Below are 18468 nucleotides of genomic sequence, written 5' to 3'. Positions count from 1 at the left end.
TCTAGGTTAGGCAAGGTACGGACGGCGTGAGGGAACCTGATCGAATCGGCAGTGTGTGAGGTTGCCAGGTCCTTTAAACCCCCCGCCTCCCAAACGTCAGCATTCGTCTTCTCCACGATCGATAGGTTTGGTAAATGTATCGGTAAGGACGCACTGATGGCAATATGGAGGGCACAGAGATCGATCCTCATCAAATGCCCAGGCGCCAGAGATGTGGTCAGTGCTGAGGCTGAAAATAGTGAGGAGAGAAGGACGGCAGGGTGTGTGCAGCTGTGCTTGTCCAAGCTTTGCTCTCTCTCAGTCTGTCAAGGTATTCGTACGGCAGGAATGAATGAGGAGGGGAACTTGGAAGGGGAGGGGGTGGGTGTTCCATTCTCGGGCAGGGTCCTCCGTACACATACGGACTGACAGAGTACGAAGTGATACGGCTATGTACGAAGACAGGTGAGGTGGGCAGAATTTCCTCAATTTTAGCATGTGCTTGCAGCTCGCAGATATCACACACACACACACACACACACACACACACACACACACACACACACACACACACACACACACACACACACACACACACACACACACACACGCACACGCACACATACGACGCTGCGGGCCACATATGTTGCTTTCTTTTTTGTATTTTGCAATATTGACTCTATTGCAGCCGCCTTTACCCACTTGCTTGACTCGCGGCAGGCAAGTGGACAGGCGGTGGATGTACGGATACCTAGGTGCGTAGCTAGAGCTCTGAGCTCACGCCCAGCGGCTGTGGTCCACCAATCCGTCTGGCCGGTATTAAGACGGTTTGGTTTGGATTTTTGGGGGGCCAAAACGGGGAGCCGGGGGTGGCTAAGGTAGATTGCCGTCGTCTGCTCGCCCGGAAAGGAGACCGTCGGGTAACTTGGCCCAGTTCGGGGGGCACGGGGGGTGGGCTATTGATACCTTATTACCAAACATGTTTCTCGGACTTCAGTCTTAATCGGGTCCAACTTGGTTTGGAGACTTGGAGTGTCGCCTTGGAGTCGTTCTTGGAGGTTTTCTTGGAGACTTTCTTGGGGTCGCCTAGCGCAGGAGTCTGAAAGTATCATCTCCTTGGCAGTTCCGTAGGAATTTTTTGATCCAAGTACACTACTTAGTTATCAGGTACGTTTATGTGTGTATCCTTTTAGTAACTCACTCATGAAACCCGACTCCCATTCTCCGTTTTCGAAGATGGTTTTTTTCCCCCGTTGGTCAAGGAAGTCAAGTTTTATTTTATTTCCTAATTCTCGTTCTTTGCGTGGTATTTGATGGATTATATATGAAGAAAACTCCCATCTAACCCCTCCCCCAAACGCCCCGGAGCTCGGTCCCGGCCTTCGTCGAGCTCATGTTGAATGACGCCGGCCCATACTGATACTATGCTTCGCTTGCTTCAATCCATTTCTGTTTCGCAGTTGAGGTTGACGTCCAGAAACCCTTCCTCGCCAAAACTCCCTGGAAAGCTTGTTTTCTCTCTCTCTGTTTTGTCCCTTAAGGACTGGCAGTCTTCAGATCTCCGTAGCCTGCCGAGTCAAGTTCGATCGTATCAAGGTCCTCACTTTACTCCAGTTGCTCCCAGCGTCTCTCACGCAGGGGCTTCTCTTTGCCAGCCGCGGCTCTGCTGCCATCTTTCTCTGCCTTCCACGCCCAGTACTCAGCCAGGCGCGTTTCCGCATACGAGGCGTAATCAAAGTCAATCTCTGAGATGACGGCTTGGATCAAAGCCCAGATGCCCCAGTAGAATCCTGGCACGCCACGGAAGAGGTCTACCTCGTGTGTGAGCTTTCTGACCTCCGCCTCGATATCAACATTTGTGTTGCTCTCGGAGTACTTGTAGAATGAGCGGATGTACTCCTCAATGAACTCCCGACGCTGGGATTGGGTGGGCATAAAGTTATAGTCGCAGTCGAATCCACCCCACTCGGCCAAGTGATTGGCAATATCGAAAGCGGCTGGGGACGGCGTGGCATACTCATAGTCGATGAATGTCACTGTGGCTTCCTTCTTAGGGCCTTTGGCGGGCTGGGTACTCGGTAACACGATCACGTTTCCGCTCAACAAATCGCAATGGGCAAAAACCAGCTTTTACGAGAGAACCGTTAGCAACCATAGCGGATCGTGACGGCTCTATATGACTTACGCCTTCAACACCTAGCCCGGGGCGTTGGCTGAACTCCTCCACAATGTATTCAAACTCCTTCTGAAGCTTGTCTTGTCTCTCCCTCTGCACCTGTGTGTCGCTGGGTAGGGCCAATATCCATTTTTGCATCACTGACCATAGGTTCGGCACAGGCTTCCCAGGTGCGGCATTGTCGATGATGGCGTTCAGGTCCTGATCGTGGCCCTTAACATTACCATTGGTCGACGTCTGGTGTGTAATGCAGGGCACAGTCGCATGCCACTGCGCTAACCTGCTGGCGACGGCTCGATAGATGTGTGGCTTCCTCAGGTCCTCCGGGGCTGTGACGCTGCCCTTGATGAAGCGGTATAGCATGCCATTTTGGAATCGGGCGAGCAGTTCGGGGGCAAGACCATGCTTCATGAGCAGTTCATGGTTCTGGGCTTCGCGCTCGCGATCGATGAGGACAGCGGTTCCATTTCCATATGCGCGCAACAAGATGGCCTCCCTGTCTATATCCTCCTTGGACCAGCCCTTTCGCTTGTTGATGGCTTTGAGAAGGGTATTGGTAATGCCGTCGGTGAAGCGAACGAATTCGATGTTGGAGTCGTCGGAGGCCCAGTCTGGTCGAACAGTCAGGATTAGACTAGTCGCAGATTGCTGGGAGTCTTCGCTGTCGTAGAAAAGGGGAAGTGTTCGGACATGAGGCAGCGCCGACCCGTTAGGGTGGCCGTTGCTTGCACCTTGGGTCATGATTTGACCGAAGGGATGACCGAGGGAAAGTATGCGGGCGAAGGAAGGGATGGGTATGTCGAAAGGGCAGGGACAATACCGAAGAGGTCAATCGCTGGATGAGGATGCCTCTGTGGAATTCGGCGGTTTGTTCAGTCGCTAGTGTCGTGCGGCTTTGGTGGTCTGAATATTCGCGGAAAGGGGCTCACGGCGGTCTGCAAGACGTCAAGGGGTAGTAAGGATGAGGCTCTTCGGGAGAGGAGCAGAAGGCGATAGGATAAGGCGAAGTAGGTATGGATAGGAGTAGGGCGATATGTTGGTGGTTCACGCTTGTGGGGAGAAGAGATGTGAGTGGGAAGAGAGGAAGGTGGGTATTGTCGGATTGATATTGGGAAAAAGATGAGAGACGAGGGGGTACTGGGTTGGGATTGGCGCCGTCGAGATAATGGTGGCCGAGCACGAGACCTTTTTCCTTCCTCGTGCGGATCCCGCAAGGTATGAAAGAGAAAGGTAGTACTCCGTATCCTTAGGGAGTACCCAAGTGCTAAGTGGTAGTGGCTCTGGGAATGATGTGGTGCGTTTGGTAGTTTAAAGTGAGATTCGCGTTGGGGAAATTACGGTATGTGCGTGTGGCTAATCTTCTTTTGTCGTCGGTCAACGAATCGAGGTAGGAAATCAGAAGGAAAGAAGGGAGAGACTGTGGACACTGGACGAGACACAGAGACACAGAGACTGAGCGAGAGAGAGCATGTGAAGAAGGTGCAGAACAGAGCAACTTCCCACTTTCCACCTTCAGGGACCTTATGGAGACCACACTCGCAGAACAAGCCAATTACCTCGTGCCTTGCTCAACTTACGACCGCCACATGAGTGGGCCTGCTTCTACTGTGTAAGGTAGGTAGGTACCTTCCCTTTCTCCCAAGACCCTGATTCTACTATTAGTTTCCCGGGTGTGCTGTGTATGCGCGTACGGACACAGGAAAAGAGCTTTTGATGGAGCAGATTTTCACTCTTCATGTTCAGGGTCTCTCTGAGCGGGGGCAGTGCCGCAGTGGGAACCCGTTGTGATTGGGGGACCGGGGCGTTCCCGCGGGCGCTTTTTCCCAACAACGCCTCCGCTAGCAAGGACAGACCTCAAGCAAAAGCTCAACCTGGAATGACTCTACCCTCGTTTGTTGGCAGTGTCTCTGTTTCTGCACAGGACGCAGGACGCGTGGCACGAGCGTCACGGCATGGGCACCTAGGAGAAGGGACCAAGGCACGCTGCCATCCATCTCCGTGGCTTACCTATACGCAGTCTACCTACTGTCTAAGGTAAGCGTCTTGAGGTAAGTAGGCACGAGGAAATGAATGGGGTCCGAAACCACAACGACTGAGGCGCCCTTACCGTCATTGTTGCCTCTCTTTCCCCAAGTCCTGTTCCCTTCCCCCTCCACACCTCGGGCTATTGGGTGGCCTACACTAAACCCGTACCATACCTTACCTTACAAGCATTGACTTCTTTCAAGAGTCCATAGCAGTGACATCTAAGGGTCCTGCAGCTGCTCGGCAATGCAGTGCGACAGCCACAACGGCCTGACGAGCCTGGATTGGATCGTAGGACCTGCCTTCTGGACCGTCTCAAGAGCTTCCCCTCATCCAGTTCCATCCAATAGTTGTTTCCGATTCCCAGGAGCCATGCTAGAATTTCGTCATCGTTGGAGTTGACCCTAAGGTACCTAAGGTGTTGTATCCGCAGAGCACCGTCACCTTCTCGGAGGCTTCTCCTCGCCCCTTTCTCCAGTCATGATCAACGCGGAAACCCGTATCGACTCACCATCTCTACAATGCAACTTTGAATGACGACAGTCTTGCTTTTGTTAGTGAACCAGGATCGGGAACTAAGTGCCAACATTGCTATACATACAACGATCGCTCGTTTCGCATCCGGCTGTCGCAGAGGCGCATTCCCTCGATGCACCTTTATCTTCGCTCAAGCCATACTACCGTAGGCTACCTTAGAAGAGGCCTCACCGACTCTGTGTCTTTCGTCTCCTGCAGTCTAATCAAGTCCAGCCCGGCCTAAGCATCTTGATCGCGAACTGCAGTCGGATGCCGTGTCTCATCTTTTGCGTCAAACCGGCTAGCTAATAGGCATCCCTAAACGGGCCACACCTCTGGCTGAGCACTAATCATAATCACTCCAGCCAAAGGTATGCGATACCGAAAGGTTCAAGCTCGCATTCTCGCATTACATACTGTAGGAGAAGCCTTTTGAGCCGTTGATAGACTGAGGTCTGACGGGGCTTGCCGGTTGTCCACTTCTCACTCCTCCTGCCTTCAGCCGAAACCTTGTGAGCCTCAACCCCACCTTGAGGTGCCGCCTAGGAAGGTGACGGGGCCAGGCCGGCGGTGCTCGGACCACCTTGCACCTTCCGGTGGCTGCTGGGCCGTTTGTACGGATACGTACCGCGGACTTTGACGTCTATTGGTCGTGCTCGTCGACTTCCAATTCCCACGATCCAGCCACCACCCTCGTCCAACCTGGGCTTACTACAGCAGATCGGATCGAGCCTGCGACCTACCTCATCCCATCTACGGTCCAGCCACGACAAATAGCCGCATGTACCACTCTCGCCCTGCTGGTCTGAGTCCCATGGAATGTGGACTGCCAGTTCCTCTGGCGCATCAATCCACACCTAGGTTTTGCCGACTCTCCTTGCACACAGCCGCCACGGTAAAAGACTTCTGAGCGATGATCGCCGGGCACGGCACCGTTGACATCTTGGAGTCCTTGACCGCCCTGCCATAAGCTTTCACAACCGCCATTGGATCTCTTATCGCTCCCGAAATGGCGCCGCCCGTGCTCCCGAATCCGTCCAACTTCTTGGCCGTAGCGCTGGTTATCAACAGGTCTCGTGATGGTCCCAACTTCGTCTTCCATTATCCCCCAAGTGTCTTGCCGCCCAACGCGCAGTCCAAGAGTCACGAGCCAGCCGATGGCTCGGCCGAGTATGACGATATCTTACTGGAGCGTCTTAATGCGCCCGGCTCAGCATCTCTCGACTCCGATGCTAACGCGGACGAGCTCCAACAATGGACTGCCGGGGATGATCACTTAATCACCGAAGATGGTACGCAAATCGTACCATGGGAGCATGTGGCTGGTTTTCCTACCAAAGACCTTGCCAGTATTCTGACCCCGGGGAGAGCGTACCACAAGAAGCTCTTCCAACTCTCTCTGGACCCTTTGTTCTGTGTTTCATATCCCATCCACGTTCCCGAGAGTGGGACGTGGAAGAAGAAGAAGAAAAACAAGAAGGCCAAGTCAGAGAGATCCAAGTCGGTGCGCACGGAGGAGTCGGCAGTATATGTCGACTTCGACCCAAATGAGGATAATGAAGATGCCCCCAATGGCACCGAGGCGTCGCAAAATGATTCCAAGGAGGAAGAACAGCCCCAGCAAGACGAGCCTGACGACAAGCGGGCGTCCATGACTATGTTCAACCTGGTGTTTTTTCTAAACCCAAAGAAACATGAGGCCAAAGAACTCATCGAGACACTCTATTTCAACATCATTAAGAAGATCAACAAGGCATTTAAGTACTGCCAGCAACGAAGCGAATTCGTGTGGAAAGAGTCGAAGCGTATTTCAGCCCTGAAGGATAAGGGACGAGAAGATCGTAAGCCAGATCACGGAGCACCATCGGATGTAAATCGCTGACATTCATACAGGGCGCAAAATGAGTCTGTTATGGGACGAAATTCTACAGACATCGTCTCTCGCAGCTGCTGTCCAAGACATTTACGAGGCCGTCTCCCAGAACAAGATTGCGGCCCTTCAGCTCGACACAGCATTGGGCCCAGTCACACCATCTGTGCAGATTCCCGTGCCGTTTTATGTAACGGACTTGCACAACTATGGACAGACAGAACAGAGAGGCCTCTGGCTGACGACCGCCAACTCGTTCATCGGCGAAGATACCCTAGACGAGCCCGGTTTCTTGGACCGCAACTTTGCCCTCTTGCTGATGGGTGATGAGAAGAAGATCATCGCCGAATTACAGGCAGATTTGGATCCAAGCACTGTAGCCATGGTCGAGTTCGCCCGACTGTCGAAGCCAACGCAATCGTAAGTGGTGAAAGCCCTTCAAAACCCACCACGTACTCTTGCTAATGTTTGTTCAGTTTCTATCAAGTAGGCCAGAGCAACGTCCTGACTTTGAGCCAAGTGCGCAAGTACGCGCAACACTTCATATTTTGGCGGCGTGCTATAGCAATTCCGCCCCTCCATGCCCGCGACACATACATCATGTCACCGAACTGCGATACCCGCAACCTCTCCAGGGCAAGCCTCGAGTGGCAAAAAACGTTCCCCCTCGCACCGCCGCTCACCAATTTCCTCGCCGAGCTTTCGTACGCGCCGAGATCATATAAACACTACTGTCCGAGTAAAGCCCATCGGCCCACGTACCTCGCTATGCTCGCTTGGCTCATGCGCGGGGCATGGGTGACGCAATTATGCACATTCGCCTACGTTGTTGTCTGGCCCGAGATAATCTACGAAGTCGAGCACAAGCTCGAAAGCGATGAACTGCGCAAGGCCGAGGATACTTCTTCCCCTCAGCACCAGCAACCCACTTAGTAGCTCAGTACTCGACGCGGCAGATGGGAAGTCTGAGGGAGGGAGCAGCAGTGGTGGGAGTGGAAGCGGCGGTTTCGGCAGCGGCATCGCAGCGTACATCCCGTCGCACATTGAGCAAACGGCAGAAAAGGCACGCCTAGAACGCATCGCAGAGAAGACGCAGCGCGAGGCGGCCGAAAAGGCTACGGCGCACGCGCGGAAGCTACCGCCTATGGCGACGGATCATCCTTCGACCAACGAAGCGCCGCATCTGGCGCGAATGCCCCCCCACATCATCGTGGACGCCAAGAAGGCGACGGGCAAGGAGTCGCTCTACCTCGCGGCCATCGGCAAGCGGTTCAAGGATCCCAAGGTCGCCAAGGCGTGGCAGGCCATGTGGAAGTATTTCAACGGGCAGACGGCTCTAGAGAGGATCGCATTGCAGGAAGACATGAAGCGTAAGGAGGCATGGAACCTGCTGACGGCGATGAGCGAGCATTTGCTTTGTGTGAGGCACTGGTAGGCGTTTGGTCACTTGCATGGCATCGCATGCGAGGAGGGATTTTTAAGAGGGTCATTTCACGAGATGCCGCAAGCTGAGAGTCTCGGACATGGGCAGAGACAAGAATCACGACACGCACTGTGCTAGTATGATCATGTAGAGGAACATACGGCAGGGTCACCGCTCATACGTTATGGAAAGAAAGGGAGGGTATCATTGTATGTGTGCGGGAAACTGAAGCAGCAAGCAGGTGGAAGCTACTTTCCCCCTGATGTGCCAAACGCAAAATGGACACGCGAAGTCTGGAAGACAAATCACGCCAGGGTACAACCAACAAACAGAACCAAGTGATCCCAAGCAGATGTGTTGAACCTGAGACTGCGTGTAAGCATTGAGAGAAGAGATTTGTAGAAATAATTCCAGGACAGGGAGAAGAACAATTGTGGACAAAAAGATTGCCTGAAAGATATTGAACCCGCGAACCTTCCCCCATACCCGCCCTGCAAATTAGAGATGACCTTGAAAAAGAAAAGAAAAGACCTTGTGCAATGCCCATCCGAACCCAGAGGTATCACGTCTCCCAGTAGATGATGATGCTTAACAAACCCAGAAAACAGAAACGGAAACGGAAACCCAAAAGACCCCGAGCCGACCCAACCAAACACATCCCATTCCTCCACGTTGTGCTTCACTGGCTGTTGGCAAGCCTCTGGCCGCCCATATAACTGAAAAAGACCTCTCAACGCCGTCTCCCACCGAAATCCTTGACCGCCCCAACGCGCTTGGATGCAACAAAGATGCCATGGCTGCGCGAATGCATAAACAGAGCAGGAACCTGAATTGAGAAGATGACCGCAGTAACATCAGAATGAAGACGACGGGGAAATCGTCATGGATTCTAACAGTCCTTCCTACTGTGTCAGATCCATGCCGAACTCGTCTTCCTCCTTGAAGTTCAGCGAGGTCGGACCACTGTCGTCATCATCCGGATCATTCCAGAACTCGCTGCCGGCGTTGAGATCATTGGCGAGACCGGTGCCGTTGGTAGCGCCTGGGCTGACAGAAGTGCCGTCACCAGCGTTACCTGAGCCATTCATCGGCTCGCCGCGGAAGTCGGTGTGGTGAGGCACTCGAAGACCAGATCCGGTCGTGCGAGAGTATCCTGGTACTTCGTTCTTGGAGATGGCTTCCATCAACTCGGTTTGCATACGCTTCTCATCCTCTGTGAGCTCAAACGGGAAATGGCCACCGAGTTCCGCAATGGCGTTCATCAACTCCTCCTGCTGCTGCAGCTTCAGATGCAGCATCCACATCAGATCTCTCGTCCAGCTGACTGCGCCATTCAGAATATCTCCCTTGTTGGGGCCCTTATCCTTGTCCTCGAGGGGAAGGCCGGTCGTGATATTGCCTGTTGCGCCAGCTGCGCGGCGTGCGCCGGGACCAGCAAGGCCTGAGGTGGCCTGAGAGGGGTTCGAAATGCCGGACAATGTAGGCGAGAGCGGGGTACCGTTCTGAATCATCTTGCGGATCTTCTCATCCTCCAAGCGATGGGCGGGGACTAGTCTGCTGAGATCTTGAATTCTCTCGTTGATGTTGTCTCGGCGGCGTCGCTCGACGAGGTTGTGAGACTCCCGACGCCGCTTGCGCTTCATCTCTTGAGAGGAAACCGCACCACCGGGTTGAGCCCCCAGCTTTGCGGGCATCGATGTGCCACCCTTCATCATAACCTCGTTGAGCTGAGCGAGGCCGGGTTGAATAGGCGACGAGAAGCCAGAGCCATAGGACGCCGCCATGCTTCCCGTTGGGGTCTGCATCCACTGACCTCCTGATGGTGATTTCTCATGCATACCTTGGGCCCGAATAGATTGAGGACCGAAGCCAGTAGATTCCTGGGTCGCCATGGGTACCGAGTGCATTGCCGACTTGGGAGTCATGGGGCTGCGAGTGTTGGAAGATGAGCTCTTCCGTTGCATAGCCTGTGCCATTCTAGCTCTGTTCTTCGCGTTGAGGTAGTTGGTCTCGGCAGCATCACCAGTGAGGTCCGAACCAGCCAGGGGCGAGCCCGAGTAGGAGATGGGAGACTGAAGCGACGTGCCGAGAGCCTGGCGGTGGTGCATCTGGGCGAATCCCGAGTTGTTGAAACTGTGCACGAAAGGGCTTTGAATGGGGTCACCGTCGGGGGTGTTGGAGTAGCCGTTGATGTGGTTTTGGTCTAGGCCATGATGAGAACCGTAGATGGGTTGGTTGAAGCCCATATCCATGTTTGACATTCCGCTACCAAAGTCCTGGCCATGGCCATGTAGCGGCTGTTCGGTAGGGCTTCCGAGGCCGTCGAGTAGCTCATCGTCTCCAAAGAGGGCAGAGCCGCTCGAAAATCCGTTTGTGTTTCCCGAGTTGGAGTTGTAGTTGTTGGAGTAGGATGATCCATAGTTTCCGCCCATGGCCAAGTCGTTGGGATCGATGCTTCCGCCGCCACCTCCACCGTGGCCACCGTTGAACTGGCCGAAGCCGTGTTGTGCCATTGTGTGTACTGTTGACACGACGTGGATTTTGAGTCCGCCTCTAGTATATGCTGGATCGGCGATTTTGCGAGGTCTCGCTGACTTGTATTACTCACACCGCCTCTTTCGTCAAGAAGTGCAATGACAGGGCTGCACTGTGATGCTGGAATAATTCGGGAAAGTTTGACTCGGAGAGGTCAGAGCTGTAGTAAGTTGACTCGTCAGCGTTCCGGCCGAATACGACAGTGAGGTTGCGCAAATCAAAGGTGCTCCGAGGGTCGCTGCGCGCAGTTTTGCTTTCCTGTCGGACAGACATGAACCGGGGATTGTATATGCGGATATTCTCCACAAAGGCGCAGGCAGTTTTGAACGCCACCTAGACAAAGTAGGCAGGGAGAGCGAGCGGGAGAGGAATGCGAGTATGGGAAGGAGAACGCGACCAAGGCAGGACTGACTCACCGAGCAAAAGGGAAAATGCAGGGAATATGTAATGTTGGTCGACAGCACACAAAACCGTTGTTACACGGCCATTCACTGCAGTGATATGGATGGTGCGGGGATGTGTCTTAAGTAAGGAAAGCCGGTGTCGTAGATGGTAGCGAGGCGAAAGGCGGTTAAGAGGGGGCGTGTGTGTGTGAGTGTGCGCGCGAAAGAGACTGAGAATGCGAGAGTGTGGGAGTAAGCGAGGTAAGGTTTGCGATCTAGGTCGCCTGTCGCACAAATGTATAAAGATGAGTAGAAAATCGCTGCCTGTCCGGTTGCAGAAGCAGAGACAGGCGATAGAGGACAGAGTGCTTGTCGAGTCTTGAAGGGAGGTGGAGAAGGGGAAGGAGGAGGAGAAGTAGAAGAAGAAGAGAGTTGAGTCTTGTCAAGTTGCGATGGAAATGCGGTGTCGGGGAGTCGGGGGTTTGTAGTGTGGTGCGCAGGCGGTTCGATGCGGGTGCGGGTGAGCGAAAGTAGTAGGTATGAGTAAGAAGTTGGTGTAGGAGCCTCGGGGCTGGGCGCTACGGCTGCGCTGGACTGGGCTGGGGAAGAATTAGTTTAGGACTGTATTGAAGGAGAAGGACGTGTGTAGGTAGTGTCAAGTATTTGTTCAAGTGCACGATTATCCGTACATGGGGGGAGGGGGTGCTGAGGAAAGCCCATGCGGGAGACCGATGCCAGACGCCGAGGGCGAGGGCGGGGAAGAGGCGAGGGTACCCAAGTACCTTGTACTTAAGGTACCTTAAGGTGAGTAAGGTAAGGTAAGGTAAGGTAGGTTTGGGGAAAAAGAAGAATTGGGGACGGGGGCGGACGGGGACTGGGACTGGGACTGGGGCTGGGGAGGGCCCTCTTTCGGCTTCACCTTACCTCTGCCAAAGCTGTGGGGGAGCGAAAAGGTAAAGCTCGTGTCGGTGAGTTAGTTGCCTTTGGTTGGTGACGGAGGTGCAGCGTCTTTTGCGTCTGTTCAGGAAATAAAAATGGGACGCGTCCGCTGCAAGGGAGGTTAGAACACCTCTACTGGAATGAATACGGATACTTTGGTCGGCGTGAAGCACGCCTCATGGCTTGGGTGATCCAGGCCCAGAGACAAGGGGTCGTGAAGGGGTTCAAAGCAGGCAGGGTTTGCCAGGATAGGACAAGACAACTTGTGGTTCAGGACCTTGAGGTGTGCTTGTGCTATCGAGCATGACATGTCTGCAGCCCGGTCCGTGGGCCGAGGGGCAAAAAGGGAATAAGAGCAACGCGAAGGAGAACGGACGAGGTGAAGTGACGGGACACGGATGCAGACTTACAGAAGAATATGGCTGGTGGGTAATATTCACCCAGTCTCCCAACTTTACACGGTAGATGCTGTTCCTTTCGAGAGGTGACGACGACAACAACGCTTTGGCTCGGCTTTCCGCCTGACGCTTGACGTTGCACAAGAAGGAAATAGAGGTGAGAGTGAGGATGGTGGTGGTGGTGGTGGTGGTGGAAAGCAGCTCTTGTCGACAGGAAGAGAAGGGAAGGAGGGGTCCAATACCAGAAAAAGATGGTGTGCTGATTTCTTGGTGTTGCTACCGTACTTGGCGCTGATGCTTGCTTCCTGGTCTGCTTGCTTGCTGTGAAGTGCCCGCTAAGTATAGGTAGGCGGGATGTCGGACTGAAGTATTGTTGGTGACACTCGAGAGTGCGTGAGAAAGTGCGACGGACGAAATGGGTTGCCGCCGGTTCGGACGGGTCGGAGACAGGTGGAGGTCTTTGCTGCGATGGTTGTCGGACCCTTGGTACAGTGACAGTTGACTGCTTATACTTGAAAATGGCCGAGCAATGCAGGATGCTATGCTTGGGGCGGATATAGTGTCTGTCTCTCTTGAGTATGCGCCGATACCAAGGCGTGGTGAGCAAATAAGTTGCAGTTGACTACCGGTAGCTGTATTTGGGCCAGTCAGATATGGCATCCGCGAAAGGACAGTAGGAGGAACAAGGGGGAAGAAAGGAGCAAGTGAATGGATGCGATGCAAGGAGAGGGAATGGAAGAGGGCGGGTATGCCATGTATAATAAATCTGTGGCGGAAGAAGCGGCTGTGAGGCTGAGTCGTGGAATACAACTCAACGAGGTAGGGGGAGAGGAAGGCTACGTTTTAAGGAAGAGAAGGAGATTGGAGGATGCGCAAAGTAGTGTGTACCAACCTTGCCAAGGAGAAGGAGGAGGGAGTGACGAAGTATGTCTTTCTCTCTAGATCTTCAACGCAGAAACAACGGGCGGTTAGTTGAATAATGTCTGATGTGAAAGTGAGGTGGCGTTTACTCACTTGGATAGGTATTAGTTCCTGGAAAAGCGGTGCGGTTGACGTGCAGCGGTTTCTGGGGTCCTCTACTGTTGGTTGGGGGCGGTTTTTGGAGCGTTTGTTCCAGGTAGGACGAAATAATTCCTCCGTGGGGAATGCGGCCTGTGTGCGGGTACACCTCACCGTAAAGGTCCACGGGTACGACTGGAAAGTTGGAGAAGTCTGAAGAGGAGAGGGCCAAGATCGCAGTCGGAAAACGGCTCGGAGTGGTAATGTGCGGTGATCCCTGTCGATCGCTGAATGTGCGTCTTTTCGCACACTGCTAGGGCGAAAGGTAACGTTGGTGTTCGTGGTTAGGTATATCAGGGTCGTTTGGTAGACGCAGATGTGATTTCTTGCGCGGGGGGAAAAAAAACAGGAAAAAAAGACAATGTCTCGAGCAAGATAGAATAATGTAGGCAGCTAAGGTGAGGTAGAGTGCGTTCGTTGCCTTCTTTCCAGGTTGGTAGGTACAGAGGATAGATAGTACAGAGTACTTAGGTTGCCTCTCGAAATAGGACCTGAGTGGGTTTGGTTGCTGTCGCTCCAAGTGTCGCCGTTATTGTGCGAGGAACGAGGTCGCTGCGGGCAAAATTAGGTTTCCGCCTGCCGATGTCTGGAGCAAAGCTCCCGGTCGGTCCAGAAAGAAAGAAGGAAGGTAAAAGAAGGGTCGTCGGCGAGACGGACTCAACGTGCTCCTCTTTCTCGAGAAAAGACCGGAGTGAGAGCTCCCCGAATTGTATTGTCGACGCCGATGCGCAGGGGTTTCGGACCCGGCGGCTTGGGATTTCTTAGATAACTCGCGCACACACGTATTCGCGATCACTAAGCAGTGACCAACTTTACACCTGAATGTTCCAACTTTTCAGAGAACCTGGGCGGTGATGTCCGGCGCTGTGTGTGTGTAAGGTAGGTATCGTCTACTTCCTGGTCTCTTTGCTCTCCACCTTACTATCCCAGCGTTCTAGGTCGGTGTTGATGAGTTGCGATGGTAAGCCTGTATTGATTGGTATGAATGAGAGCGTTCCTATGGAATGGTGTCTTGTGTCGATGGTCTGTGCGTCGGTGAGTCGAGGTAAAGGTAAGGAACTTTGGGGCTTCTGATGCATTGGTATTGGGTATTGGGTGTCCGGATCTCGGCTGGTTGTTTCTGTCCTCCCTTGTCAACTCTTGTTTCCCTCTTGGGTCCCGTATATTTTGTTTCGTTTGCCAACTCCCAGAACGGGGCATCTCCACCTACCTCCTCTTGATTTGTGTTTTCCACGTAACTCGAGAGTCGAGAATTGGTCGTTTCTGTTGTTTGAGGTGTTGCTTGCTCAATCGTTTTCTCTTCTCTTCTTTCCTCTTCCTTTCTCTCTCTCTGGCACAGAGGGAAACGCGCTAGCATTTATATCAAGGCCGCGTTCTATTAACAGATACTATATCATCTGGATGAGGCTTGTCACTTCACTTGCATCTCCTGACTCGTCCCATATTCCGGGGGTGGCACCCCCATTCTACCCTCACCGGGACGTTTTGGCAGCCTCTTGGTCCGAGTCGGGATAAGATGGAGGGCAGCCCGGACCCCGTGATGCCTCCAAGTCAGACGGCTAAGACAATTTACCCACCTACTGGACCCGCGCCGGCCGCGACGACTCACGACGCTCATCGGGACCTGCTTAAGGATCGGCAGAAGTAAGGTGGTCATGCACTTGAAATGTCTGGTTTTCTCTCAAAAGAAGACATCACGAACTCATGTAAAACTGGGCTGCTCCATGGCTCCTAGACTGCCCGGCCAGGAACCCGAGGCCAGAAACGCCCCAGAATGCCCTTGGCTTAGATATGGGATTCTGTCTCATTTCGCATCGCCTTGTTAAGGAACCAGTTTTCACATAACCCCGCAGAACACCTTACCCATGGCGCCCCCATGGTCCATGGCCGGCTCGACTCCTAGTTGGACGACATGGCTCTAGAGGCCTACGCAAACCCCGCCAGCAAACACATTCCTACTAGGAGAAGCCTTGTCGACGCCCAAGATGTTGGCTTTTCAGCATTCAGTTCAGGCATGGAAGGGAGAGCCAGTATCCGCGAATCTGAGATATCTACCCAGGTCGATGCAAGACTTGTGTGTGCCAGAGCCTTGGAAACTCGCGACATCTGGAACAGGTGCAAACATCTTCACCGCCTCGAACCTTTGCCTTATCATCCTTCTGCCTTGACTATGACTCGCTTAACAGAAAGACAAAGAGCTTGACCGCCGTCTTGTCGCATACATTGATATCTTGGGTATATCCCGTTTGGGGTAGCACACACACACACACACACACATACACACACACACCTCTCTCATACCTCTGTCTGGCAAGCACCTCAGACAATCGAGAGGCCGCCGCTGTGATGTCAATCACCCTCGAGCCTTGCCCCCTGTGGCGTATACATACTGTGTGTAACCTGGGCTCTTGCCGCAAGATACATGCGAATTTGGTTCAACATTTGAAGAGTGTCGTGATTAGATGGGCGGCGCCAGCGGCAGTGACAAATATCTCAAACAATGTCTCCTAACGTTTGGCTCCTCTTTAGATCATCACCACCACCATTACGGCATAACAGGACGAATATCTGCTGGGAAAACCACCCCTGGCCAAGATGTGATCGTCGGCTCCGCAGTGAGTGCCGGCGGCAATCCTACCCCAAGTGGCCTCTACCTGCTTGATGCGGCCTCGACTTTCCCCCTCCTGCACGGCTACCAGCAGCAAGTCTCAGAGTTGCAGCCGCACTGTATCAGTGAACGTAGAAGATGGTGAACCTGTCAGAATCGCGGTTCTTGCGCCAATGTAAAGGTTGCAAAGTGCCTCTGGAAGGTCGGCTCGGGTGTGGAGTAGGAGAAGGCTTCCAATCATGTGCTGCCGATTAAGGATAAGAATGACCTTGTGGACCCACCCAGACTGAGTCTGAGGAAATGGAACTGCATGTTCTCAAGGTCTCAAGGTGAATGTGGTGCGTGGGTGAGTGTGGTGAGGTGCTGGACCAGAAAATCGATAACGCTGGTGGCTGTGTTGGTTGGCTAAAAGCCCGGATTTCGGGGGGATCATGGGTACGTACTTCCAGCCGACGGGTGGTCTGTGTGTCTGGGGAATGATGCAGCCGCTGATTGGCCGAATTCAACCGCACCTGGTGCACCTGCGCTGCTTCGCTCTGAGACATTCTCAAGCTCACCCTGCCTTGCCTCCTCTGCCTCTCAACCTCCGTCCTGTTCCATCACCTCCCCACCCCCTTCATCAAGCTATCAACCTCGTGTACCAGCCGCCTTAGCCCCCCCCTCCATCCTCAGGCCGTTCGCCGTTTGCCTTTGGCCTTCGCCTTCGTCTTCGCGTCTGCCTCTAAGACTTACGTTATTACGACACGGTGCGGTACGCGCGGACACTAGGCCACCACAAAGAGATCAAGACCAGCCTACGTCGCATCACAAACCGAACAGGTGGTCTCCCAATAGCCCACCCTCTTGTGCACATTTAATCGTATGCGCCATCCGACCCTCCCCTCCATCATGGACCATGACCCTGTATATCAACCAAGCTGACCATCTTGGCTCTGGAGAAGCAGCTCGACACCCGTCTTCCTGACGCTCATCTGTCGCGCTATACCAGTCATCTACTCCCGTGCTCTCCCAGTACCCTCGACGGAACCCACCCCGAAGTCGCCCTCCACCCAATAGCAGCCCTTCCGCAAACCGACTCCGAGCGGACTGTCCCCGATACTGTCAAGGGCCGCCTGTCACTTGACCAAATACTGCTTGACGCACAGAGAGGACGCTCCCGCTCTTGCGTGCATCTTTTACTGTTTATCTGGTCTCCGCGGGAGTAACGACACCTGCGTCTAGCACGTCATAGTTGCATCTCTCAAGTTCCCATATCCCACCGTTACGATGGCGTCCGCTTCTTTCAGAGACTCGATGAACTCCCTGGGCTGGTCACGACGGGACCAGGACGTCCCCGTCAATACGGCGCAACAGTCCGGCCTCATGTCTTCGATCAAGTCCCTCAACCCCTTTGGAAACAACAGCTATATACAGCTCCCAACCACCGAGGGCGCCGGCGCGCCTCTGCCTGCTGCCAACAGGAGGGAGGAGGAGGAGGGCTTCGCAACGCGTGAGTCATTTCGTCTGTGTGCTTTTGCCGTCCCACCACCTCTAGCAGCTTCATCCTTGAGCTCCCAGCTCCCCTGCAACTGGCATGGCCTCTAGTTGTGATTTCCCATGTCTCGGATTGCCATGTGAGCAGGCGGGCTTACGAGGTGGTGTTGTCGTGTCCGCTTCATCTTCTCCGGAACAGCCATGCTAACGTAGTATATTCCACTTCCAGTGAGTCGATGGGACCGTTTGCTCATTTTTGGTGCTTGCAACCTGGGCGCCCTCGCCTGCTTCGTCATCTGCTTCGCCTTGTTCCCGGTAGTAGCTGTGCGGCCGCGCAAGTTTGTGATTCTGTGAGTTTCCACGTTCCCTTCTCTCCCTATCCTCTGTCCTTTGCCTTGTCGTAGGCGATTCTGCTCTCTTCCGTGCTCCTGTGGAGGATCATCCCACGGGTGCTTATCAACCCGGCTAGTTGCCGGCGCGGCAGATCGACAAAGGTGTGTTTGGATCGGTACCTATTGTGCCGTACCCGAATGTAGCCTTGCCCCTCTGTATCTACCCGCCTTTCATGCCAGATGATCTTGCATGGCGAGCTAGTTATGAACACCTTATCCGGTGATCGTACGGCGTGATGAGGACTCTCGAAGAGCTTAGCGTTGATACGGCGTTCGCGTTCGCCATCTTCGAGTTGCGTACCTGTTGCTAACATTATCGTTTCCTAGATGGACACTTGGCTCCCTCCTGTTCCTGGCGTCCTTCGCGGCCGTCATGGGCCCGATGGCATACGTGAAACACCTTGTCTCTGGACCGCGTTTGCCTTTCACTGCTGCCTACTTTGGATCGCTCGGGCTTTCCATGTACTTCTCTCTCGGTGTAAGTACCATGACGTCGTTATCATTGCGAGGTGAAAGCACGCCGGCTGACTCCGACATAGCTTCACAGCACTATCTTGACTTTGATCTCGGCTGTCATTCAACTGGCTTGCCTCGTTTGGTACCTAGTCAGCTACTTCCCTATGGGCTCGAGTGGACTGCGCCTGGCCACCACGTTTGGCGCCAGACGGGCTGCTGCCTGGATGACGGGTTGA

General features: G+C 53.8%; 4 protein-coding genes across 4 annotated transcripts; 2 read left to right on the top strand and 2 right to left on the bottom strand.

The window, feature by feature from the left end:
- Positions 1 to 1584: 1584 nt before the first annotated feature.
- N0V96_003926 (uncharacterized protein) lies at positions 1585 to 2896 on the bottom strand (the record flags this gene model as incomplete). The annotated part of the gene is made up of 2 exons (XM_065756979.1): positions 1585 to 2106; positions 2165 to 2896. The coding sequence occupies 2 exons, from the start codon at positions 2894 to 2896 to the stop codon at positions 1585 to 1587; spliced, it is 1254 nt and encodes a 417-aa protein (XP_065614192.1).
- A 2809-nt stretch (positions 2897 to 5705) lies between these two features.
- On the top strand, positions 5706 to 8001 carry npr3 (Nitrogen permease regulator 3; the record flags this gene model as incomplete). Its single annotated transcript, XM_065756978.1, has 4 exons — positions 5706 to 6537; positions 6590 to 6986; positions 7043 to 7498; positions 7548 to 8001. 4 exons carry the CDS (start codon positions 5706 to 5708, stop codon positions 7999 to 8001), a joined length of 2139 nt encoding a protein of 712 aa, XP_065614191.1.
- Positions 8002 to 8891: 890 nt separating this feature from the next.
- N0V96_003924 (uncharacterized protein) lies at positions 8892 to 10502 on the bottom strand (the record flags this gene model as incomplete). The annotated part of the gene is made up of 1 exon (XM_053187988.1): positions 8892 to 10502. One exon carries the CDS (start codon positions 10500 to 10502, stop codon positions 8892 to 8894), a length of 1611 nt encoding a protein of 536 aa, XP_053053950.1.
- A 6675-nt stretch (positions 10503 to 17177) lies between these two features.
- SFT2 (protein transport protein sft2) lies at positions 17178 to 18468 on the top strand (the record flags this gene model as incomplete). Its single annotated transcript, XM_053187987.1, has 4 exons — positions 17178 to 17400; positions 17614 to 17734; positions 18104 to 18254; positions 18316 to 18468. 4 exons carry the CDS (start codon positions 17178 to 17180, stop codon positions 18466 to 18468), a joined length of 648 nt encoding a protein of 215 aa, XP_053053949.1.

This window comes from Colletotrichum fioriniae, assembly GCF_027942845.1.
Source record: "Colletotrichum fioriniae strain IMI 355084 chromosome Unknown scaffold_4, whole genome shotgun sequence".
Lineage (NCBI taxonomy): Eukaryota > Fungi > Ascomycota > Sordariomycetes > Glomerellales > Glomerellaceae > Colletotrichum > Colletotrichum fioriniae.
This window is presented reverse-complemented; position numbering and strand designations above follow the sequence as displayed.